The 23,900-nt window shown below is 38.8% G+C and overlaps 1 protein-coding gene across 1 annotated transcript; it reads right to left on the bottom strand.

Moving 5' to 3' along the window:
* Positions 1 to 270: 270 nt before the first annotated feature.
* On the bottom strand, positions 271 to 22,817 carry Lrrc31 (leucine rich repeat containing 31). The gene is made up of 8 exons (XM_076868344.2): positions 22,694 to 22,817; positions 19,778 to 19,921; positions 17,151 to 17,318; positions 16,752 to 16,919; positions 15,793 to 15,960; positions 12,599 to 12,766; positions 8,394 to 8,561; positions 271 to 1,231 (listed from the first exon to the last, which is right to left on the bottom strand). The coding sequence occupies exons 1-8, from the start codon at positions 22,815 to 22,817 to the stop codon at positions 897 to 899; spliced, it is 1,443 nt and encodes a 480-aa protein (XP_076724459.2). The 3' UTR covers positions 271 to 896.
* Positions 22,818 to 23,900: the final 1,083 nt, after the last annotated feature.

Below are 23,900 nucleotides of genomic sequence, written 5' to 3'. Positions count from 1 at the left end.
GAATTGAACCCAGGGGTACTTAACTACTAAGATACTTCCCCATCCCTTTTAATTTTTATTTTGAGACAGGGTATTGCTAAGTTGATTATGGCCTCAATAAGTTGCTAAGGCTGGACTCAAACATGGAATCCTTCTGCCTCAGCCTCCTGAGTTGTTGGATTACAAGTCTGTGTGCCATCACACCTGATTTCAAGAAAAAAGTTTTTCAAAAATTGCTTAGAGCAACACAAAAGCTTTTATTAATGAATTAGTAATAAGAAATACCCAGAGGTGACAAGTTAACAATTTGTTCTAACTATAAAATATTTTACTTTATTTTAATGAGATGTGATTTTCATGCAGGATTTTGAATTTTTGGCTACCTTTTAACCAAGATTTATATATCAATGGCCATTATTAGTGTTCATAGTTTATATCTGAGAGAAAAATACAACCCAACAAGTTTTATGTTATAATAGCAAAGATAACATAGCACTTTTACACAGCTAGTTTCTTTTACATTAGATTCACATTTATGTGCATTTAGGTACACGCACACATACACCTTTATATTTAGAACATGAATAGGAAAACAAGAAAGAAAAAATTTCAGAGTAAGAAGAAAGCAAACACTCTATCAGAATCTCAACATGTTTGGTAGGCTTTCTAAATAGTAAGTGAACTAATTATATATCCAAAACAAAATCTGTTGAAAAATGTCATCCTTTTTTCATAAGACAGAGAATAAAGACATGCTGGAATTGAATTATTAGCTACATATATTTACAAAGCTCTTGTAGCATAAGTCCCAGTAAACAACCACAAGTTGATACTCAGTTAATGACACTGGAATTTGCTCATACTCTTTTCCTGCTCTAGAGAATTGTTCCTAGCTAAGTAAGACCTAAGAAGCCAGTTTACCGAAACCCACCATGGTCAAAGTGAATGCCTCTTCTTTTGGGATCTTGGTCAAAGGATCCTAGTTCTTCCTCCTGTGAGGCTGGGAGGGTCCATCTTTTCATTCCTATTTCAGTGATTTCAGGGAGTTTGGTCACAGCACATAACAGGTATCTAAACCAATGTCCACAGCCCCGAAAGTGTGATGGCCGAAGGCTAATATCCAGCTCTGTTAACTCTTTGAGGAACCACAAATTTTGGCAGAAGATGGCCCATCCTGTATCACAGATGCCATCATTATAGCTCAGGTCAAGCTTCTGCAGTTTGGTCAGATGTCCCATCCGTATAACTGATGCTGCAAAACAAAATGAGTATTGCCCCCAACACTAAGAAACAAGAATACTTTCTACCCTTGTTGTTTCCTATTTCACATAACACGGCATCTCTGGGATTAGTAATGACAATATTAGTAATTAGTAATTATTTGTTTTTAACTAACAGCTTTTATTCAGGCATCTGAACAAAATTTCCCCTGTACATGCCATTTGCAGTTTGAAAATGGATTTTTTTTTTCATTTTTCCAAATCTCAACCCAAAGAATTTTATTTTTGTCCAGTTCCTGCTCTCTGCCTCCCTGGAGACCCAGCTCTCCTTCAGACTTAGACGTCTGGAGGGACGATTCATTGGCATGAACTCAGGACTACTTGTAAATAGTCTTCTTGTTGTTTAATACTGTTTAGTTATTTCCTAGTCATTCATTCCATCATTCTTCATTCAATAATTATTTAACCAAGCACTTTCAGTGTGCAAAACATACTTGGATAATTTCACTTTAGAGATCACTAGTACACAGGACAATTTCCCCCTTTGAATAGTACATACCATAATAGATGCTATAAAGGCACTTAATAAATAATAGTTATGATAAAACTAAGAGAAGATAACAACTTCTGCAAGAACAGGTGGGAGAGATACCCAACGCAAATAGCACATTCTTTCCTCTTCAGCCCAGGTACGGGTCCCAGAATCTTGGAGTGTCAAGGGATCATGAAAGTCTCCCCATTCAACCTCCAGAGCAATGACCAGAGAGGAATCCCTTTGACAGCCCTCTATGGGTGACTACCATGACTCCATCTGAACCATCCTTTCAAGTTCATTGGGAAGCCACTTTAGCAGGAAGAATCCCTTCTTGGGCCCCCTGTCTGCTCCCAGTGACTTTCACCCATCATTTCTGCTGGCCAGCTGGAAAACTCAGCTCCTCCTTCTCATGCCAGTCCTGCAGTGTTGGACAACAGTCAGGTCTGCCTCAAATTCCACTTTGAGGACTAACCATGCCCTGGTCTTTCAATCACTTCTCGTCCATCATGGATCCCAGATCTAGTAGGACACTCCAACCCCATCTCTTTCATTCCCCAACAGGGGGCGCTGGAGAGCTCAGTCGTCTGAACACTCAAGAGCTGCTGTCTGTCCCTAGGTGTCGGTTTCAGTGTGTGTGTCACCTTAATGTCTTATCTCACAACATTACTCACAGTATTCTCAAGATCTGACCTGTGTTAAAGACAGCGTGCATGTTTTCCCCCCACTCTTTAGAAAAGTTTGTAGCAGAGTGTAGTGGTGTGTGCTTTTATGGCCGAGGAGTTAAAGGCCAGCCTAAGCAACAGCCTAAGCAACTCATCTGGTGGTGGGGGAGGGGGGGGGTTGAATTATGGAAATTATCAAATATACAACAATTAGAGAGTGTGGCTGGCTGCCCTGTCCCAGCGTTCAGCCTCAACAGTTGTCTTCATTACACTAATTTTGCATCATATAATCCTCTTTCGTCTACCCCCTCCTTTTTAAAAAGTATTTTTAAAGCAAATCTCACTCATTTTTCTATCCTTTTTGGATTTTCCATATGTGAACACCCTATTTACAGTATTATTTTTTTAATATTTTATATTTATTATATCTTTAAAGATCTGGGTAGTGGAATTGTGGGTCATGTAAATATTTGCTTTGTAGTCTACTCTATGGGGGAAAAAAATGTTTGTTTATCAAGGAAATGAACACCAGCTACCAGTGATTAACAAATCCTTAATGTTTCTGTTAGAAAGAAAGCAATATAAAAGTGGCAATGGCTAAACCCACATTTAGTAATATTGCTACTAAAAATTGAAAGAAGAAAAAAATATCCCTGACAAATGTAAAAGTATAAATTTTATGTAAGGGAAAAAAACTAGCAGCAAAAATTAAGAAAACATACAATGACTGAAGGTATAATTGATAAATAAAATGAATTAAAGAAATAAATTTTAATTGTAAACTTTAAATAAAATAACTAACTTATGTATATTTAATGGTTTCAAGCTTGGCATGGTGGCACATGTCTGTTATGTCAACAACTCAGGAGCCTGAGACAAGAGTATCACAAGTTCAAGGCCAGCCTCGCCAACTCTGTGAGACCCTGTCTCAAAATAAAAAAATAAACAAAGGTCAAGACTGGGGTTGTGGCTCAGTGGTGAAGCGCTTGCTTAGCATGTGTGAGGCACTGGGTTTGATCCTCAGCACCACATAAAAATAAATAAATAAAAGGTATTGTGTCCATCTATAAGAAAAAAAAATGTTTTAAAAAATAAACAAAGGGTTGAACTACATTAGGTAGAGCACTCCTGGGTTTAATGCCAGTACCAAAAAAAATATTTTTAAAAATTTTAAAAATGAAATAAAAGGGCTAAAGATATAGCTTAGAGGTACAGCATCTCTGGGTTCGATCCCCAGTACCAAAAATAAATAAATATAAATAAACAAATATATAGGTAACAAATATAATTATATATATAAATAGCAAATACACATAGTTATCTCTCTTGATATACATTTTCTGAATTGGATACCATTAAAACATATATATTTAAAATAATAAATATATATGTTTTAATGGTATCCAATTCAGAAAATAGACTTTTAAAAAGCTAATTCTTTCAGAAGATTGGTAACATTGACGAACATCTGTGGTACTCAGAATTCTATGATGGGACCCCCTAAATTTCCACCCTACTCCCCAGAACTGTGAATATGATAGATTTTGCTTCTATAAAGAAGTTACATGAAATGGTGCAGGTAATATTAAGAAAGGGAGAGTGGAGCTAACCTAATCATACCAGCACTTTAAAAAGACAGCATTTTCTCCTGCTGGAGGCAGAGGAGGAAGGAGGTCATTTAGGAATGGTGAGAGGTTTAAAGGATGAGAAGCTCAGAAACTGTTTTGCTAGCTTGAATATGAGGGATCCAAGTACCCAGCAATGTGGGCATCCTCTAGGAGCTGACAGCAGTCCCCATTTGAGAGCTAGTAAGAAAATGAGGACCTCATTCCTACAGCTGGAAGATACTAGACTCTGCCCCACAAGAACAAGCTTGAACGTGGATTCATCCCCAGGACCAGACTGACACTTTGGTTTTAGCCTCATGGTATTCTCAACACAGAACACACAAGCCATGCCAGACTTCTGACCTATGGAACTGGGAGTAAATACATGGATATTGTTTGAAGATACAAATTAATCTGTTACACAGCAATGGAAAACTATATGTTTAGTCAGACTAGTCAAGGGAAAATAAGGATAGAAATACACATTTCAATATCAGCAATGAGGAAAAGTATATGGCAACAGATATTAAAAGGATAATAAGGGAATTACTTAATTTCTATAAATTCAACCTCCTAGGTGAAATGAAAGACACAAACTATCAAAACATACTACAGAAGATAAATATGAGTAATTTTATCAATTTTTGAAATTGAATTTATAATTTAAAACATTCCACAAGGAAAATTACACCTTTAGCTGACTTCAGTGGTGATTTCTGTGAAATGACTGAGGAAGGAAATAATACCAATTCTATATAATAGTCTCAGAAAATAAAAAAGGAAGGAACATGCTCCAACTCATCGTATGAGACCATTAGTACCCTGACACTAAAGCCAGACAAAGACATTACAAGAAAACTATGGGATCGCTATCCTTCATAAAGATAACACACAAATATCCCCAACAACATATTAGCAAATCAAACTCAACAATATGTAAAAAAAGTTACATAACAGCAGAATGGGCTTACCCTGGGAATGTAAGGCTGATTTAATATTTGAAAATCAGTTAATATTATTCACAATATTAACAGATTAAAGATTTAAAAACATAACACTTGCTTATCTCAACAGACGTAGAAAAAGCATTTGCCAAAATCCATCTTTAATCCACTATAAGAACACTTAATGAATTAGGATTCCTTACCTGACAAAAGGCAGTTACAAAAAACCAACTGCTAACATTGTATTTAATGAGGGAAAAGACTGAATTCTTTCCACCTAAGATTGGGAACAGAGGAAGGATATCTGCTTTCATCTCATTCAACATCTACTGGAAATCTTAGACAGTGAAATAACCAAGAAAAAGAAGGAAAAGATACATAGAGTGGAAAGAAAGATAAAACTTTCTTTCATCATAGATGACATGATTGTGAAAAATTTTACAGAATCTACCAAAAATCTTCTAGAAATAATAGATGATCAGCAACATGACAGTATAAAAAATTACAACATTACAGTATAAAATATTAGTATTCAAAAATCAATTGTAGGGGCTGGGGTTTATAGTTCAGCAGTACATTTGCCTAGCACATGTGAGGCACTGGGTTCAATCCTCAGTACCACATAAAAAAAAAGTAAATAAAATAAAGGTATCGTGTCCAACCAGAACTAAAAAAAATTTTCAAAATTTAAAAAAATCTATTGTATTTCTATACATTAGCAATTATTAATTTGGATTCAAAAATTAAATAGTACCTTTTATAATAACACCATAAAAATTAAATACTCAGATAAAAATTTAATAAAATATGTGCAGGATCTGTACAGCAAATTATAAAACACCAATGAAAGAACCAAAGAGTACCTTAATAGGGAGATATAATATGTTAATGGACTGGAATATTCAGTATTGTCAAAAATGTCATTTCTCCCTGAATTGATGAATGGCGTTCAAATCAAATTTCCACGAGGATTAAAAAATGATATTGACAGTATGATTCCAATTTTATATGACTATGGCACGGAATTAGAAAAACCAAAATACTTTTGAAAAAGAACAAAGTCAGAACACTCATACTGCCTGATTTCAAGACGTAAAGTAAATCAAGACAGTGTGATATTGTTAAAATAATATAGACATAGATCAATGGAGCAGTAAAGAAAGGTCAGAAATAGACCCTCACAAATAGGGCTAGTTGATTTTTTACAAAAATACAAAGGAAATGCAATGGAGAGAGGAGAGGTTTTTTTTTCAATTAACAGTGTTCAAATAATTTGAAAGTCATATGAAATAAACACTAATTTCTATTCATACCTCACACCTCATATAAAATTAACTCAAATGGATAACAGGTAAAATGTAAATATAAAACTTTTAGAAATACCGGAAAAAAAATCCTTGAGAGTTTTGTATTTTCAAAAAGTTCTAAGTTGAAACACAGAAAATGCTCTATCCAACAAATTAACAAAAATATAAATAGACCTACTCCAAAACTGAAGGTTTTGCTCTGCAAAAAACAGTTAAAGAGAATGAAAAGCAGATCAGAGAAAATACTTGCCAGTGACGTATTTGGTAAAGGACTTAATGTCCAGGAAATCAAGATAGATCTCAACAGTCATTAATAAGAAAACAAATGATCCAACTTTTTAAATTAGGCAAAATATTTAGAGCAGACACTTCACCAAAGAAGATGTACAGTTGACAAATAAGCACACAAAAAGATTTTCACATCATCGATCACTAGGGAAATGCACATAAAAATCACAATGTTTTGTCCCAATCTTCTAATCACAATCATTTTTGTTATAACATTTGTTTTGAGAAAGCAACTTTCTTCCAACTAGATTGAAATCTCAGGGAACAGTTTGAGCATAATGCAAATTCCTTCTTTGTTTTGCACAATGACCAACAGGAAACACCAGGTGAACGTATAAAACCACCCCAGCTGCTCATGGGAATAAATCTGTACACACGAACACACCTCAGGGGAACAACAATGCTCACTCAACCACATCTGGTGTTGGAACTTTTAATTCTACCTCAGGTAATTCTCCTTCCACAGACAAACTTTAGATCTTTTCAAAGTGCCATATTTACTGTAATATTTCTGTATTTCTTAGCCATTTTAACACTGGAAAAAAAAATACTGTACTGGTATTTCTACTAGTTCCTATGTGTCACTGATGAAGTTTCAAGTGCTGTGCCTCTAACCATAAACCCTGTGGTTATTACTGAGTGATTTTTGCATAGCACGTGATTTTTAGGCACAGGTGTCCTCTCATAGCAGAACAGGTGGCAAACACTGAGAACATAGATACAGCTACCTCATTTCCGTGGGTGCTCATGGCTTCAGAGATCTGAAAGTTGGTGACTGAATAGAACAGGGGTGTGGGGACAAGGAAATATAGGAGACAGAGACTCTCCAATTCATCATTTCCCAGGGGGAAGTGGACCTGCCTAGTGATTTCAGGTATTACATTGCCTAGAATCTCACAGTACAAAAGTTATTCAGTTTTCCTTATAGCTTTCTAAATTGAAGTGGAGAAAGTGCCAGATTTATTTATTTTTCTATTGATTTGCAAAGAGAGAATTAAACTCTTCTCACAGTCTTCAACAGGCATCACTTTAATCTGTATGAAAATTAACACACATTTCAGTGCGAAAATTGTGTCCTAACTTCCTTGATATTTTTGGTTTATTTTATTCATTTACTTATTTTGTTCTGGAGTGAAACCTGGGGTGTGAAAGGGGAGCTCTATCACTGAGCTCCATCCCCAGCCTTTTTTATTTATTTTTTTTATTTTGAAGGGTCTAAGTTGCCCAGAATAACCTCTACAGTTCCTCCTGCCTCAGCCTCCTGAGGAGCTGAGAATACAGGCATGTGCCACCATGCCTGGCCAGTTTTCTAATTAAATAAAAACAAGAGTCAATTCAGAGGTAAAATTAAGTAGTAGTGCAAATACCGTGTGGCTAGGGCAAACCTTGTGGAAGTAAAATGATGGACGTGTGAACACTGAAGACTCAACATATGGGAGGGTGTGGAGCAAAAGCTATCTACCTGACAGGAACCTCCTCACCTATCTATATCCATCTCCTCTTATGAAACACTTTTATGTCATTTCCTTTTATTTATTTTTAAAATATTTTTTTAGTTGTAGATGGACACAATACCTTTATTTTATTTATGTATTTTTATGTGGTGCTGAGGATTGAACCCCAGTGATCGAACTCACATGTGCTAGGCAAGTGCTCCACTACTGAGCCACAACCCTAACCCCTGCCATTTGCTTTTAGAATTGTCCCTCACTTTAACCAGACCTCTCCTAGACAGATTTTTGGGAAAGGGGAAGCTTACCTGGACCTCAGCCCCAGGCCTCCTGTCTTCTCCCCCTCCCCCATCCCTGTGCTCTGCATGCCAAGACTGCCTTGGAATGATTTGATACAAACCCAGGTGTTCCACGTCTTCTGTCACCAGGGAACAGCTGCTCAGCCTCAGCACTTGAAGAGATGTTGAAAGCTTTAGTGTTTCCAGAAGTAGCTTCAGGTTGCCACCAACACACTTATTCCAAGAAAGGTTGACTATTTCCAGAGCCGGGAGGTGAATAGAGGCTTCGACTAAAAGTGATAATGATAAGAATAACTTAGATATTGTAAGCCTTGAACTTGAGGAGTATAGACCAGGACAACGTATTAATATACTCAGGGTGGAGAAAGTTGTAGAGAGTGTTTTCTCCGGCCTGAAATTCATGGCGTCAATTTATATTGATGATTTTTAGTTGGGAAAACATTGGAAACTTCAGAACAGTAAAACGTGATTAAATGGAATTCACTATTGGCTGGGGGTTTTTCTCTCTTTTTCTTCATATTTAGGAAGGGAAAAAAGGCAAAGTGCTTGGAGAGCTAATCAAGATTTTCAGAGCATGCCCTGGTTGGTTACATGTTCCACTGTACAGTCACTGTTGAAAGTCAGAGATGGGGATAAGCCTCCCGAAGGCTTTGGAACAACAAGATATATTTGTGTTTACTTCACTGCAATTACTGAGGCAAGGAAAAGAACCCATGTATTCTGGAAAGTTTTTAAAGAAAATGAAAACATTTTCTGCTTGATTCTCAGTTGACCTTAGAATTAAAATTAACCAGAACAACTTATTCCCAAGCATAGTGATTAAAAACACTTTTTGTGCTCTGTTTTCTTTCTAAAGAACAATATGGCTAGGTGCTATGGTGCATGCCTGTAATCCCAGTGACTAGTGAGTTTTAGGCATGAGGATCACAAGTTGGAGGCCAGTCTTAGCAATTCAGTGAGGCCCTGAGCAACTTACTGAGACCCTGTCTCAAAATAAAAAATTAAAAGGACTGGGGCGGTAACTCAGTGGTAAAGTACCCCTGGGTTTAATCCCCAATATCAAAATAAAAAGAATAAACAATAATATGTGTTCAATGGAAAATATCTATTCTTTATAGTATCTTGTAAGAAAGTCTCACTTATGATACAAAGATGTATAATAAAGAAAAACCAAACTTTTCTTAAAGAAGAAATGTAGAGTGCTACTTGGGAGACTGAGGCAGGAGGATTGCAAATTTGAGGCCAGCCCAGGGCAGCTTAGAAGACCCTGTCTCAAAGCAAAAACTAAAAAAGGCTTGGGGTGCAGCTGAACGGTAAAGTGCTGGCTGAGCCTATGCAAGGCCCTGGAATCAATCCCCACTACCACAAAATAAATAAATGAATAAATAAAAAGTGATTTATAGTATATCCACCCATCAGGTTAATTTAAATTGAGTGGGTAGAGTTATGTCAGATGATATAATTTAGTGTAATATCTACTTGATCATGATTCATTGTGCAGCTAGAATTAGAAAGTCATGTATCTTTGGACAGCTTGATTTCTTCAAGATTTTTTCTTTTTCTTAAAAAATATTCTTTTCCCTACTGGAATTATATTTATGAAATATTATGTTGACCCAAAATTTACTCTTTTTTGGAACTTATCTAAATTAGTCTAAGCAGTGGAGTGTGTCATTTGTGTATGTCATGTGCCTACCTAACCATTTGATGGATTACAGACCCTTTTAAGAAGTTTATTTATTTACTAACTTAACTAATGTTAACTAACTTAACTAAGTGTAGATAGTACCTAAAATGTGCTTCAGGTATGCAATAAAGAATGAACACAATCTCTCCCCTCAAGGAGATTACAATCTAGAAGAAATATAGACATTAAACAACCACACAAATAAATACATAATCATAAATTCTGATGAAGGTTATAAACAGGTTCCTAATTTAGATAACAAGAGACATTTTTATGTGTTCTTTGGGACCTGAAAATTGAGTCAAAACTCCCCAGGAAGGAGTAGGGATTGGAGGTAGGGCGTGGCAGAGAACAGGATGGTCTTGTGTGACATGAAGGAACGGAAAGAATCCAACTGAGGTTGGGTTCAGAGAGCAAAGAAAAGAATAGCCAAGGTACTGAGGCTAGATTACTAGGGCCATTTAAACCACATTGAGGAATGGGGGGTATCACCTGAGGTGCGACAGAAAGGACACTGAATTTTTTTAATGGGGCAGTGATCCAACACAATTTGCTTTAAAAATGAAATTTATAGACTCTCTCCCCATAATAACATCAACAACTGACATTTATTGAACATTTACTATGTTGCCAGGAGCTTTCTAAGAACTTTACATGCATGAACCCACTTAATTCTGACAACCTCGAGCGGTATATACTATTATTTCCTCTTATATTTTACAGATGAGGAAAATGAAACATGGAGCAATAATATTAAGTACCTGAGGTCCCACAGGTCTCAAGAGCCACAGTCAGGATTTGATTTCAGGCAGACTGAATTCCAGGTGCTTTGAGGGGCAGGAAATGTACCAAACACTTCCCCAACACAGAATAATTGTGATCAATTTTAGGGAGCTCATAGGTAGGCCCCCTCGAGCATACCGATGGACTCTCTGTGACCCCAGATAAAGAATGCCAGGTCTGATAGGAACATGACCTGGGATTTCTCCCTATCCAGACACATGGCAAAGAGATGAAAGATTACTGCTTGGGAGCAGTAATGACAAGGACCAGGTCTACATGGGTGAATGCATCGGAAGTCAGCAGTGCCCTTAGAATTTGGAGTGAGTGATATGTATTTATTTTTATTAATAGAATGCATTTCATTAGTAATAGCCCTTGTCTGGTCCTTCATACACTTTTCATGAAGTGTCAACCGGCATAGCACTTGAGAAAGGGTCAGAGGGGAGGACTCTGTTTTCATCACTACTCGGGAAGTACCCGATCCAATGGCTTTAGTCACGTGCACATGTGCAAAAAAGAGGTAACACAGCAAGCCTGAGACTCCTACCCGAGAAAGGCCTGCTACTGACCATGCCCTTTGCTGGCATGTGGGAGCTTGGAATTGGGGAATGTTCTTACCGTTCCCTGATAAGGCTAGATCACTATGCCTAATCAGTTTGTACTTATAATATGATTTATGCTGAACACCAGTTTTCCTTCTGTGAGTCTGGAATTTTGGAATGTGCCAGGCAGAGGATGCCTATACGATTGAGCCTCATTAAACCCTGAACTTTTAGTAAGTTCAGGCAAGCTCCACTGGGAGATGATATGTCACACATGTCATCATAACTCACTGCTGGAGGAATTAAGTGTGCCTTGTATGGCTCCACTGAGAAAGGATTCTTGGAATCTTGTGCTTGGTTTCCTCTGGACTTTGTCCTGTCTACCTTTCCCTTTGTCGGTTTTGCTTTGTGTCCTTTCACTGTAATAAATCTTAGCCATGAGTGCAATGGCATGCTGAGACCTGAGTCCTCCTAGTGAATCACTGAACCAGGAGCTGCAGTTGGGGGCCTCCAGCACCATAGTACAAAGTGCTGGTTGCCCAGGTGGTATATTTTGAAAAACCCTACAAAGTCCTTTTGCCTCAAAATATCTCCTTCTACTTGCTGACCATACTCTTGCTCCTAAATAGGCAGAAATTTCAGATCCAGTAGCCCTTGATCTAGGTTGGTATATCCATGAACTTGAGGCTTACCCAGATTCCTGAGAGAGAACAGCAAGAACTGTGGGGATCTGGGTGCCGTGGTGCACACCCACAATCTCAGCAATTCGGGAGGCTGAAGCAAGAGGATCACAAGTTCAAGGGCAGCCTGGGTAACTTAGAAAAACCCTGTCTCCTAATAAAAAATAAAAAGGGGGTTGGGGGATGTAGCTCAGTGGTAGAGCACCCTGGGTTCAATCCTCAGTACTGAAAAAAAAAAAAAAAAAGAACTGTGGGGAAGTGAACTCAGTCAGCAAGACTCACACACCTTCCATCAATGTACTGCAGGCTCAATTCAGATGGAAACTTCTGGAAAATTTTAAGTTATCATGGGTGTAGACCCTCCAGAGTTGGTTATATACAAGGTAAATTTAAAATATAAAATCTGCAGTTTCCAGAATCATTTGCCTTGAGAAGATCACTTGTGAGAGGGCATATTTCCTAAGAAGACAAACTATAGTCATAAACTTCATGACTACGTACCTCATTGTACCTGTGGCTTGAGCTTTGGAATGAAATTTGTGCATAGAGAAAGAGAGGGTGGACCCTCCCCCGTTATTGCGTGGTGCCTGCAGGGATCTGGGCAATTCTCTCACCGAGAGCTGTGAAAGTCTCACTTTCCAAAGCACAGTTGTTTATGAGTAACGACTTCAATGTGGGTAAAAATCGGAGCCTGCTGAGTAGGTTCTCAGAAGAGCTGCCCATGTTTTTGTTGGCCGATAAGTCCAGTTCTTGAAGATTTGAGAGTAAAGGGATAACCTGGGCTGTTAAAATACCAACAGTGACATGTTTTAGGCACCATCTCACAGACAGCCATCCAGTGTTGGGTTGTCACGATCCTCTTAACTGAACAGTCAACCAACTCTTCCCCAGTGTGACTCTGTCCTTTGCGCACCTTCCAAACCAACCTCTTCCCAGGGAGCCACTCTGCTTTTCTGCTTCAAAGCCTCTCCCCAGACCAGAGGTTAAGAACAAAGACTTTGGAGACAAGAAAGAACTGGGCTCCAGTCCTGGATCCTACTACTAAAGAGCGGTGTGATTTGGAACAAGTTACCCACTCTGAACTTTTTTTTCCTCAACCATAAAACACATCCTTCATAGGATCATTAGGAAGATAGGAATTGGTCTATGTAAAGTACTTGGTACAGTACCTGACACATATTAAAGTTTGATATCATTCTTTTCTTAGAACGTAAGTACCAGGCCAGGTGTGGTGGCACACACCTGTAATCCCTTAACTCGGGAGGCTGAGGCAGGAGGATTGTGAGTTCAAACCTAGCCTCAGCAACTTACCAAGGCCCTAAGCAATTCAGCAAGATCTCATCTCAAAATAAAAAAATAAAGGGGCTTGGGATGTGGCTCAAGTGGTAGTGCGCTCGCCTGGCATGCGTGCGGCCCGGGTTCGATCCTCAGCACCACATACAAACAAAGATGTTGTGTCCGCCAAAAACTAAAAAATAAATGTTAAAAAATTATCTCTCCTCTCCCTCTCTATCTTAAAAAAAAATAAAAATTAAAAATTAAAAAGGGCTGAGGATGTGGCTCAGTAATAAAATGCCCCTGGAGTCAATCCCTGGTACAAAAAAAAAAAAAAAAAAAAGCATGGGAGTTGGGGTGAATATAAGTATTAGGAAGCAGGAAGGCATTGAAACCAAGCAATCAGGGCACCTGTCAGTAACAGCACCAGAGTGGTTCTTGTTACCCCTAATTCACTATCCTTGTGCTGCATTTCCTGCCCCCAGGCCTTTGCCCCAGCTCTACCAAGATGGGAAATGCAGTATCCTGGTATCTCCACAAGGCTGGCTCATTTCCTCAGATCCTTCCAGGGCCACCCAAGCTAATGTAAGCCCGTGGTCACTTCACATCACCCTATTTTTTACTTGACAGCACCCACTGTTGCATGATATTTTCTTGTTTAGTATTTGTTTTCTGTCTCCTTAACTGAAGGAAAGTTCTAGGTATGGGGGACTACCTCGACCCCAGGATGGGGATCAGTACCCAGAACATCAGAGGTACAAAAGCTTGTGCCAGGAGGGAAGCAAAGGAAGGGAAGGCAAGCCGGGCAGGGAGTTTTTATCCCAACAGGTGGAACTGCTTCCTCCTCTTCCAGCATCTTGAATACCCCCACCCCACTGAGTAATCTGGATAGGGATTGTTTTATTCCTGCTCCTACCATAATGAAGCTGACTGTCTGAGTTTTCCGTAGACCATGGCATGGTGCCTCGCACAATTAGAAGATTAATCAACAGTTATTGACTAAATGATCTATAATTCCATTTCTTTGGAATTATCTGCAACAATCAGACAAATGAATGTTCAGTGATTTAGCGTCAAGAAGCATTTCCAGCCTTTAAAAATTAAGTAGAAAGTGGACAATACCATTTGCTCCAGTTATTATATAATAGTTGGCTTTCTGAGGCTGTTCATCCATATTAGTGGTTGTGACCTGGATAAGGAAGGATTATCCCTCAGTTATTCTGGTGGTAGCCATGGAGATCCTCTAGCACTTTAATCTTTCTCTTATCCACCTTATTTAATAAGATAAGATGTGATACTCATGTTATTTGGTTCCACCAAGGGAATCCAGTGGTCTGAAAACTCAGCATGTCTCCTTAGGTGTGACTCTCAGCTCTGATAGGTCAAGGGGATGGTAACACCACATAATGCTCCATGTAGGGCTCGAAAGGAATTTTCTTTTTTTACTTCAGAAATCTTCATAAAAACCTTTAAATTTTCTCATTTCCCCCAAATCAAGGGATAAGGACCTGAGAAATAATTTAGCAGTTCTACAAGATAAATGTTAAACCTGAAAACCTATTTTACTATTTTTCTCCCCAAATTATACTAATTTTTTTTACAATTATATTTATTCATGCTTGCCATTCATCTGTTCATTTATTCATATATTCAACATGCATATATTGGGGACCAACTATATGCAGGTGCCTGTGCTTGAGCAATGTGCAGGTGCTTAATGAGACACATACTGACCCTGGAGTTGCCCATGGTCCAGAGAGAGCAAGAGCAAAAGCCCCCAGGCCAGTGCATGCCTGGTGTGTCTGGAGGTGAGGAAGGACAGCATGGCCAGGGTGGAGTAAATGAGAAGGGGTAGAGAACTCAAGCAGAGTGGGGGCAGGAACAGGGAGACTGGATCTTGTAATAATCTAGGCATGAGATGGCAGGGGCCTGAGCTAGTAGAGGTCTATATGGTAAGCCATGCTCAGATTCCAAATGTCTACTCAAGATTTATTGTGGCCACGGATAAAAATAAAACCCTTAATCTCAAGGCGATGCTTGCTCTGTTTGCTGTGGGAAATTGCATTCACATACAACACGTTGCAACAACAGACCTATGTTTATGGTAGGGAAATAAGTGAACCTATATTGAGCCATTATGTTTACCCATCACGTACCACTACCTGGCTCTTTTTCTGTAGTTTCACTTGTTTGAGTAGCTTGACTTTACTGGGCAAGTTTGAACATCATTTTGGCATTCTCTCTACATACCTGTTTGTAATCAGCTTCGTGACACTCAAAGATTCATTGCTAAGCAGAAACATAAATTCAAATTTTTCTCCAAGTGCCAAATCTATCATTTACAGCCATGCATAGGAGGAATCTAAACTCAATAACATTTACTGAGCATTCAGTATATGCTAAACACTGTGTTGAGATAGTTCCAGAACTTTGATAATTTGATCCTTACAATAACTTCATAAAAAGTAAATTTAAGTGTACATCTCAAATTTTCCAAGTTTCCCAAAGTCTCTCCTTTACAGAATATACTTACTCAGTGACATTATGTCGTCCACTGTTAGTGAGCACTGGTGAAGATCTAGGACTTCCAGATGCTTTAGCATGACCAGTGAGGCTGATGCATCTTCAAAACCTCCACCCAGCTCCTTATTGCAGGAAAGATCTAATTTCCTCAGCTCACCCAAGTATCTAAAAGTGGCATCTAAAAAGAGTCAAAATGGCATTTTAACATATTTTAAGGTGGTAGGAAGGTATGTGACAAGGAAGGCAGAAGTGCCGCAGGAAGAGAGACTGACTGAGCACACTGTGTTGACGAAAGCCAGAAGGAGGAATAACAGTAAGTACACTTCCGCCAGCTGGTGCTGTGTGGATCTGACATGATTCCACACACATGCTCCCTGACATCTGCATGGATGGCCAGTGGTTCTGACCTGAATCCTACAACTATATGACCCCAACTATACTTGAGCAATGGAGTTTCTGTGGACTCTTGGACTTATCAAGTTGCCAGGGGAAGGATATTACAGGCTCTGTAAGCTAGAGGAAAAAACACAGTGTCACGCTCTATGACCTGGAGACTTCACACAGGGTAATGTTTTAACCATAGACACCACTGAAGCCATTATTTTTATCAGTACCAGTTCCTTCCTACCACTAAGCATAAAATAATGCTGAAGTTTTTCAAAGACACCGAAAACCTGCCAAAACTTTTCCCTTTTCCACTCTCTTATCTCATGCTTAAAATATCTTGTCTTTTCAGAGTCAGCCATTCCAAAAGCTTATTTTTGTAATCATGATGTTTACTGTAAAATATTAATAAAATAAATAAAATATGAAGAATATTTAAATTACCCATCCATAATTGTATTCCCCAATATGTCTACTGCTTACATTTTGTTTTATTTCCTAAGAGCTTTTAAATATGTATTTGTGCATCATCTATACTGATAGTTTATGATAATTTTATATTTTATAGATATGTTGTTAACGCACCCAATATTTTGACACTCTTTTGTGATAATCCACATGAATGTAACTTCAGTACTTTCAGAGTTGAGGCACTTTGTAATCCCTGAGCAACACTGTTGAGACTACCACCGATGTTTCTGTTAATGGAAAGATCAAGTACTTCAAGACTTTGCAGCTTGGGTAGCAACTGACCTGGAAGAAAGGAAATCCAAACAAGAAGAGCAACACTGTAAAAACATGGCATGTGAAAATCCAGGGAAAGAAGGAGAGAGAATGAAGTTTCCAGAGACCTGAGGATAGAGTTAGCCTACTTTAAAATACAGGGTAAGAGAAAGCCCAGCAAATGTAGATTCCCAAGCTACCAATCATGGACATCTTCCCATTCTTTTTTCCCTGGGAAAAATTCTTCCAAATTCCACTTACCCACAAATGCCCCATCTTCTGATGTAAGGGCACAATCCATTAGTTCAAGGACATGTATCTTGCTCCCTTTTTGGAACTTCTGGAGAATCAGAGGCAAGTTTCCTCCCACTTTACTATTCCAGGACAAATTTAGCTCTTCAAGTTCAGGTATCATTTCAAGCGCTTCTCCTGTTACAGAATGGCCAGAAAATCCAGTTGATCATTACACAGAAAGGCAAGAAATTCATTTCAAAATTGGTACAACCATTATTTCTGGAGTATGAAAACTGGGCCAGGTGCTATGCTAGTTGACACAGAAGTGAGGGAAGAAAAGGACCCAGTTCCTGTCTCCTTACAGAAGGGTGAGTTTTTATATTTGCAGGCATAGCTATTCTAGTCTCTCCAAAATTATGAAGCCATGATTGGAAGCTAGAAAAAAAAATGGTTGTTGTTAAAAAAAAAAAAATCCACTATCAGTAGGATGGTTCTACTGGGTTGTTTTTGTGGTAGTAAATATCTGAACCAGTCCATCTGCTTGATCTCATCGGTCCTCTCTGGGTTCTGTTTGGGGTTAAAGTGAGGCAAAGCTGTGAGCTGGCTACCATGGGGTAAAGCTCACCTCAACATCAAGAATATCATGTGCAGCTAAACAGCCACTACAGAGAGGAACTAATAATAGAACACCAGGTGTTAGCAGCTGCGACAACCACATAGCCTCTGAGGGGAGAGAAGTACAGAGAGAGAGAGGGGTGAAACTTGTCCATTTCCTGTCTAAAGCCATTTCATGCAGAAAAGCATCTGAAGGCTAGAATGGAGGCTGGGCAAGATGAGGGAAATCACCCGAGAGTTAGCTGTAAAATGATTTTTACTGCCTGAGGAATAGAACACACACATGCAAAAGTACTTCCTCAATGTTCAGCATAAATCTTTACACCCATCAGTTAAGGGTTCTGGAAAGTCCCTATATCCAAAAGCCTCTCTTCCACTGTTCTGCAATTGGGCTGGGACTTCTACTATGGTTTATTCATTCCATGGGTTAAGGTTTGGGGAGTCCAGGAGTCCTGGGTTGAAATGCATGTTCTCCATTAGTTACAACATCTTAACCAGGAATGGACAAGTGTCATTTGTGGGTCATTGCCAGTCAACCTGAGGTGACTTTCTACAGCCCCACAGTATCCCCAGGATCCAAGAGAAAGAGTGATGATTAATTAGTTATGTCTACAATGAACACGACAGTGGAAGGCATTAAGCAATTATAAGAAAGGTAACAGTTTTGAAATGCCTCCTGATTGATGGGTGTTATCATATCAACAAACCACTTGTTCTCCTTGTACCCCAGCTGCCATTAAGGCTCAGAGAGAACGGAGTATGGATGATAAATAAGCCTTCCTTCATGGGAGAGGATTTGGGAGTTCTTCCAGAGACAACAGCTCTGGGACAGGGAGGAAGGTACAGAACTTCAGTGACAAGGGTGCTGAGTCTCTCCAAGACCAGGTAAGTGTGGAATGGATCTCAAGGCAGAAATTCCACTTCTTGGATTCCTACAGACAAAGCATTGTGAAAGCTCAGGTAAATAAAGAAACCAAACTGATTTCACACATGATTAATGATATGTTAAATTTGAGACTCTGCCACATAATAACCAGCTGCTAACTGGTGGGCTATATTGATCGTGTACTCCCCCAGAGGGGTATTTTGAATGAGAGAATAGGGGAAAAAAGGACCTATTAGTTAGTGAGCACCTACTATGTACAAGGCATGTAGTAGGCACTTTACAGAAATCAATTAGTTCTCCCACAGTTTTTGAGGCAGATATTAGCCTCATTTATCAGATTAACAGGCTGAGTTTCAGAAAGGTCAAATTACTTGTTAAATTATAATGTTTACACAGTTAGTTGAAAATCAAAGCTAAGATTTAACCCAGGATCTGGCCAACTCCAGGATGTTTAGTGTTTCTCCTTGGCCACAGGAAAGTGGCCAGAGACATCAGGAGTCTCCACTTAACATGGACTAAACTCAGGAGACAGTTGGCATACATGTGTTAACAGAAATCTTTAAAGAGATGTAAGTGATCAAAGTAAAGAAACTTCAGACTGAAAAAGAATATAAAACATTCATTACATCTAACAAGCCAGCTAGCCTTTTACCAAAAAGTTGGGTAAGTAGTATGACTTTGTACAGATTTTATTCTATGTTTAGTATACCAACTGATTTATTTGAGGTTCTAGTTCTAGTTAAACCATCATTTTTAGTTAAAATCTTGTCTTGATCAATTTTTTTAAATGGGGGTAGGAAAATCGGGGAGGTATTATTCTGGAATTTGAAAAGAACTTAAATATTATCTACTCCAACTCCTGTCTTTTATAGATGAGGTAACTGAGACCCAGAGCAAGCTAGTGCTACAAGAGCCTTACTTAAACTCCATGAAAGCAGTTATCTGGTCAGCCCTGTTCCTTCCCTTATCCACAGAGCTTAGCATAACACCAAGTACAGGGTCACACAGCTCTTCAGCAGTTGTACAAGTACCCAACACAGCATTGCATTTATGGTGCTCTTGACCATGATCACTGGGATAGTCTGTAATATAGATTTGTTTGCCCTTGAGAGTTTGAGGTGTAAAGAGGCTTCCAGGAAATCATTCATCATACCCAGTGCTCGGACATCCTCAGTGGTAAGTCTGCAACTAGCCAGCCTCAGGACTTTTAACTTGCTGGTAACATGCATTTGTTGAGTGATTGAGGGGAGGTTCCCACCAACAAAATCATTCCAGGAAATATCCAGTTCTTCCAAGTCTGGGAGAAAAGGCAGCAAAGCAACTAGAAGTAAACAGAGGAAAATACTGATTTGTATGTAATTTTTAGTAAGCAGAATTCAAATCTTACATGCACAAGATCTAGTTTTGCACTATAAGAGGTTGGGGAGGTGTAAGACATGTTGACTTTTAGCCAAACAGGGATTTTTCAAGTTGTACAATTGGAGAAATTATGACATTTAAATTTCCTATTTTTTGGGATGCTTTTTATCTGTGCTAAATAACTGTACCCTGAAAATATGGTGATGTCTTCATATGATCCTTTATTGGGGTTGAACCCAATAGCAGTAATGATAATTCTACTGTTGCTGCTGGGACCACTGTGACTGTGATATGTATTCTAGTCTCTTTATTTTGCAAAAAAACCCTGACACCCATCACCCATCACCCTATTGGATCCTCAGAGCTAGGAAATACTCTAAAGGCCAGGACTGCTGAGATTGGCTGTGCCTGTTATCTTTTCTTTTTTTTTTTATCTTGATTACCTGGCCATCACTACTTTATACTTCAGTTGACCAAGAAGTGGAGGTTTGAACAGGCTTACAGCTTGATAGGAGCCTTCTCCAAATCTCTGCCACTGCTCATTAAAAGTGAATTTACTTTCTGTGGAAAAGATTCTCGAAGGGCATCTAGCTCCTGAAGCAATAAAACTTAAGAATGGAAATGCTAGAGTAGAAGAGATAAAGTATCTCTGCTTGCTTGCTCTTAAAACTGTCTTGAACTTTAAAACAGTGGTCACATTCAAGCAGCCTATGAGCTTCTGTAGTTACAGGCACAGGAATTCCAGTCTTTCCAAAATTCTGAATCCATGTGACAAATAAAAAAGTTTCCACTAGCATGCAAAGCACTTTAGCAACTGCATCTTATTTGCCATAATCAAAATATTATAAAAAGGATTAAACTATTGAATACATTAGGAAAAAAAAGGAAAAAACTCAGTGACATGCTTTTTTTTTCTTTTTTAAAGATTTGTCCTTTCTTCATATATATAAACCTTTATCTTCTTTCTTTATTTTTTTTTAATGGGGTGCTGAGGATTGACCCCAGTGCTTCACATATGATAGGCAAGCACTCTACCACTAAGCCACAACCCCAGCCCCAACCACGTGCTTTTTTTTAATATCAAATGTTGATTTAGCAGATGATTGTGTCCCATAACCTTTTACTCCAATTTTGATTTTAACAAAGGAAATCAAGCCTCCTTCCTGTTAGTAATCTCATTAAGAAAATGCAATACCCGTACACAACATACAGGCCAGCGGCCAAACTTTAGCTTGCATCAGAATCCCCTGTGAGGCTTGTTAAAATACAGAATCCTGGGGCACAGTCTGAAAGGCTGATTCATTAGATTTGAGCTGGATTCTGGTGATTGTATTTCCATGCCCTCTGCAAGTGGATTCTGACCCCATATGCACGAGGAACCACAGTTTCCTCTTAAGAGACCTGTCCAAATGTTAAATAAAATAGTGCTCTGATCTGAATGTTCACAGACCCCCAAAATGCATATGTTGAAATTTAATCCCCAGTATAATAGCACTAAGGGGCGGGGTCTGTAGGAGGTGATTAAGTAATGAAGGTGGAGCCCTTATGCATGGGCTTAATGCCCTTATAAAAGAGGCTCAAGGGAGGTTTTTTGGCCCTTTCTATTGTGTGAGGGCATAGTTAGGAGGTGCCATCTATGAAGTCTTGATCTTGGACTTCCCAGGCTCCAAAACTGTGAGAAGTAGGCTTCTGTTTTATGAATTAACCCAGTCCACAGCTCCAATAGATCAGAACAAATGGTTAAGGACCCCTTACTCAAAACGGATTCTGTTTATCTCTCTGTTGGCAGACATGTACAATCTAATTAAAGGCTTGTTTTAAGATATCTAAGAAAAAGAGAGTTAAAAAAAAAAAGTGGTGTGGGGAGGAGAGCTTTTCACAAAATGGAAGGTATATGTGTGTTTATAAAAAGGTGTAAGCAATAATTGCCCAGAGTTATACTTTTCATCCCACAATAATGAACAGCATAATACTTCTTTAAATTCCGATCAGGGCTCAGTTTTATGGATGAGTTTTATGAGTTTATATCAAATTCAAGAACAGATGTATTTCAAGGATAAAGAGGTAATTACTAGGTAGGTAAATTTGCTTAGGAAAAAAACAAATGAATCAACCTAAAATCAGCTCAAATCTTTGAAGAATGATGAAGGGTTGAAGAAGGGTCAGCTAATTTTTTTCCAGTATTAGGGATCGAACAGAAGAGGTCTCTACCACTGAGCTACATTCCTAGCCCTATCTATCTGTTCATTTATACATACCAGGGATTGAACTCAAGGGCATTAGCCACTGAGCCACATTCCCATCCCTTTTTAAAAATTTTTAATTTTGAGACAGGATCTCACAAAGTTGCTGAGACTGGCTTTGAACTCGTCATCCTCCTGCCTCAGCCTCCCAAGTCACTGGGATTATGGGCATGCACCATTGTGCCCAACTCAGCCCTTTTTATTTTGAGACAGGATCTCACTAAATTGCTGAGGCTGTCCTCAAAGTTAGGATCCTCTTGCCTCAGCCTCTTGAGCAGCCGGGATTACTAGCATGTGCCACCGAATTAACATCATAAATAAATAAATAGTGTTGCAGCAGTTCTTTCTGACATTATCTTGCACTGCTCAGCAAACTTTGGCCTACCAAAGTCACTGAATGTGTTTTGCCTGCTCATCTCAACATAAAAGCCCTGTATTCCTCTGTACAAGGTCAGCTGCATACAGACCCATTTTGCGCACATCTGCGGTTGTTAATCCACAGCTATTCAAATCTAGACACTTGTTGACGATCTTTTTGCCCAGTGTCTGCAGGAACTGATCATTTTTCTCCATCCTGGATCCCAATTCCATTTCTGAACTGAGAGTGTTAGCTATATAAAAATAGAGAAATTGTCTTTTAATAACAGATAGCATTAAAGAGACTTAATGACCATATAAAACAAGTGAAAAAGAAACCCTGATAACAACCCTGAATCATTCCCTAGGAAACCCACCTCAAAAGGGGACACACTTACCAGGCACAAAACTTGACCCTGTTCCTGCTACCAGGTGCTCAGACACCAACCCTCCAGGAGCCTGAGCCACTCAGTAGATTTTCTTTCCTGACCTGCCCTGGACTTCTCAGTGTGAAGACAGAATTGCATTCCTGGGCAACTGAGAGACACTTGCTGCCTCAAGAACACACATACCTTTGGCAAATACAACTGACAGGCAGGAAGCTCAGATATTTGCCTCCAAAAATTAAACAGGTAAAGAAGCATTGAAATCACTGTCAATGAGATTCAGGTGGTCAGCGGGAGTGAGGAAACCATGTGCTGATCAGCCCCTAGATAGTTCAACTGGCACACAGAAATCCAGAGACAACAGTGTCCTGGAGAGCTTTGGTATTTTCTCAACTCCTGCCAGAGAATGACTTCAGAAAGCCTCATTTGTCTTTCTTGCTCTTTGGGACTACTTACACCTCAACAAGTTCTCTGAAATAGCATTATGCTAACATGATATCATAACAAAAGGTACTTCATTAAGCACCTATTATGTACCAGTTCTCCTCTATTTACCTGTGCCAGCACGTAAAACAAACATAAAGTACATCATTCTTTTGTAAGGATAAATAAAGATGCAGGTACTGAGAGTGACTTTAAAGTGGTTTTGTTAGGTGAAAATGTATACTTTTATTTTTATTTATTTATTTTCGATACTAGAAATTTAACCCAGGGACGCTTTACCACTGAGCCACATCCTCAGCCCTTTTTATGTTTTATTTTGAGACAGTGTCTCACTAAGTTGCGTAGGGCCTCACGGAGTTGCTGAGGTTGGCTTTGATCCTCCTGCCTCAGCCTCCCAAGTCACTGGGATTACAAGTAAGCACCACCATGCCCAGCTAAAAAATATAATTTTAAATATATAAAATGAGCATATTGAAATCCCAAAGGA

This window comes from Callospermophilus lateralis, chromosome 10 (genome assembly GCF_048772815.1).
Source record: "Callospermophilus lateralis isolate mCalLat2 chromosome 10, mCalLat2.hap1, whole genome shotgun sequence".
In the NCBI taxonomy this organism is placed as follows: Eukaryota; Metazoa; Chordata; class Mammalia; order Rodentia; family Sciuridae; genus Callospermophilus; species Callospermophilus lateralis.
This window is presented reverse-complemented; position numbering and strand designations above follow the sequence as displayed.

What these genes read in the sequence shown, in the direction of transcription:
- Lrrc31 (XM_076868344.2), bottom strand. Translation starts at nt 22,817, where the DNA reads ATGGAATTGGGATCCAGGATGGAGAAAAATGATCAGTTCCTGCAGACA. An exon ending in CGCAGATGTGCGCAAAATGG is followed by an intron (nt 19,922 to 22,693) that starts GTCTGTATGCAG and finishes CTTTTCTCCCAG; the next exon opens with ACTTGGAAGAACTGGATATT. An exon ending in AGAAGATGGGGCATTTGTGG is followed by an intron (nt 16,920 to 17,150) that starts GTAAGTGGAATT and finishes CCTTTCTTCCAG; the next exon opens with GTCAGTTGCTACCCAAGCTG.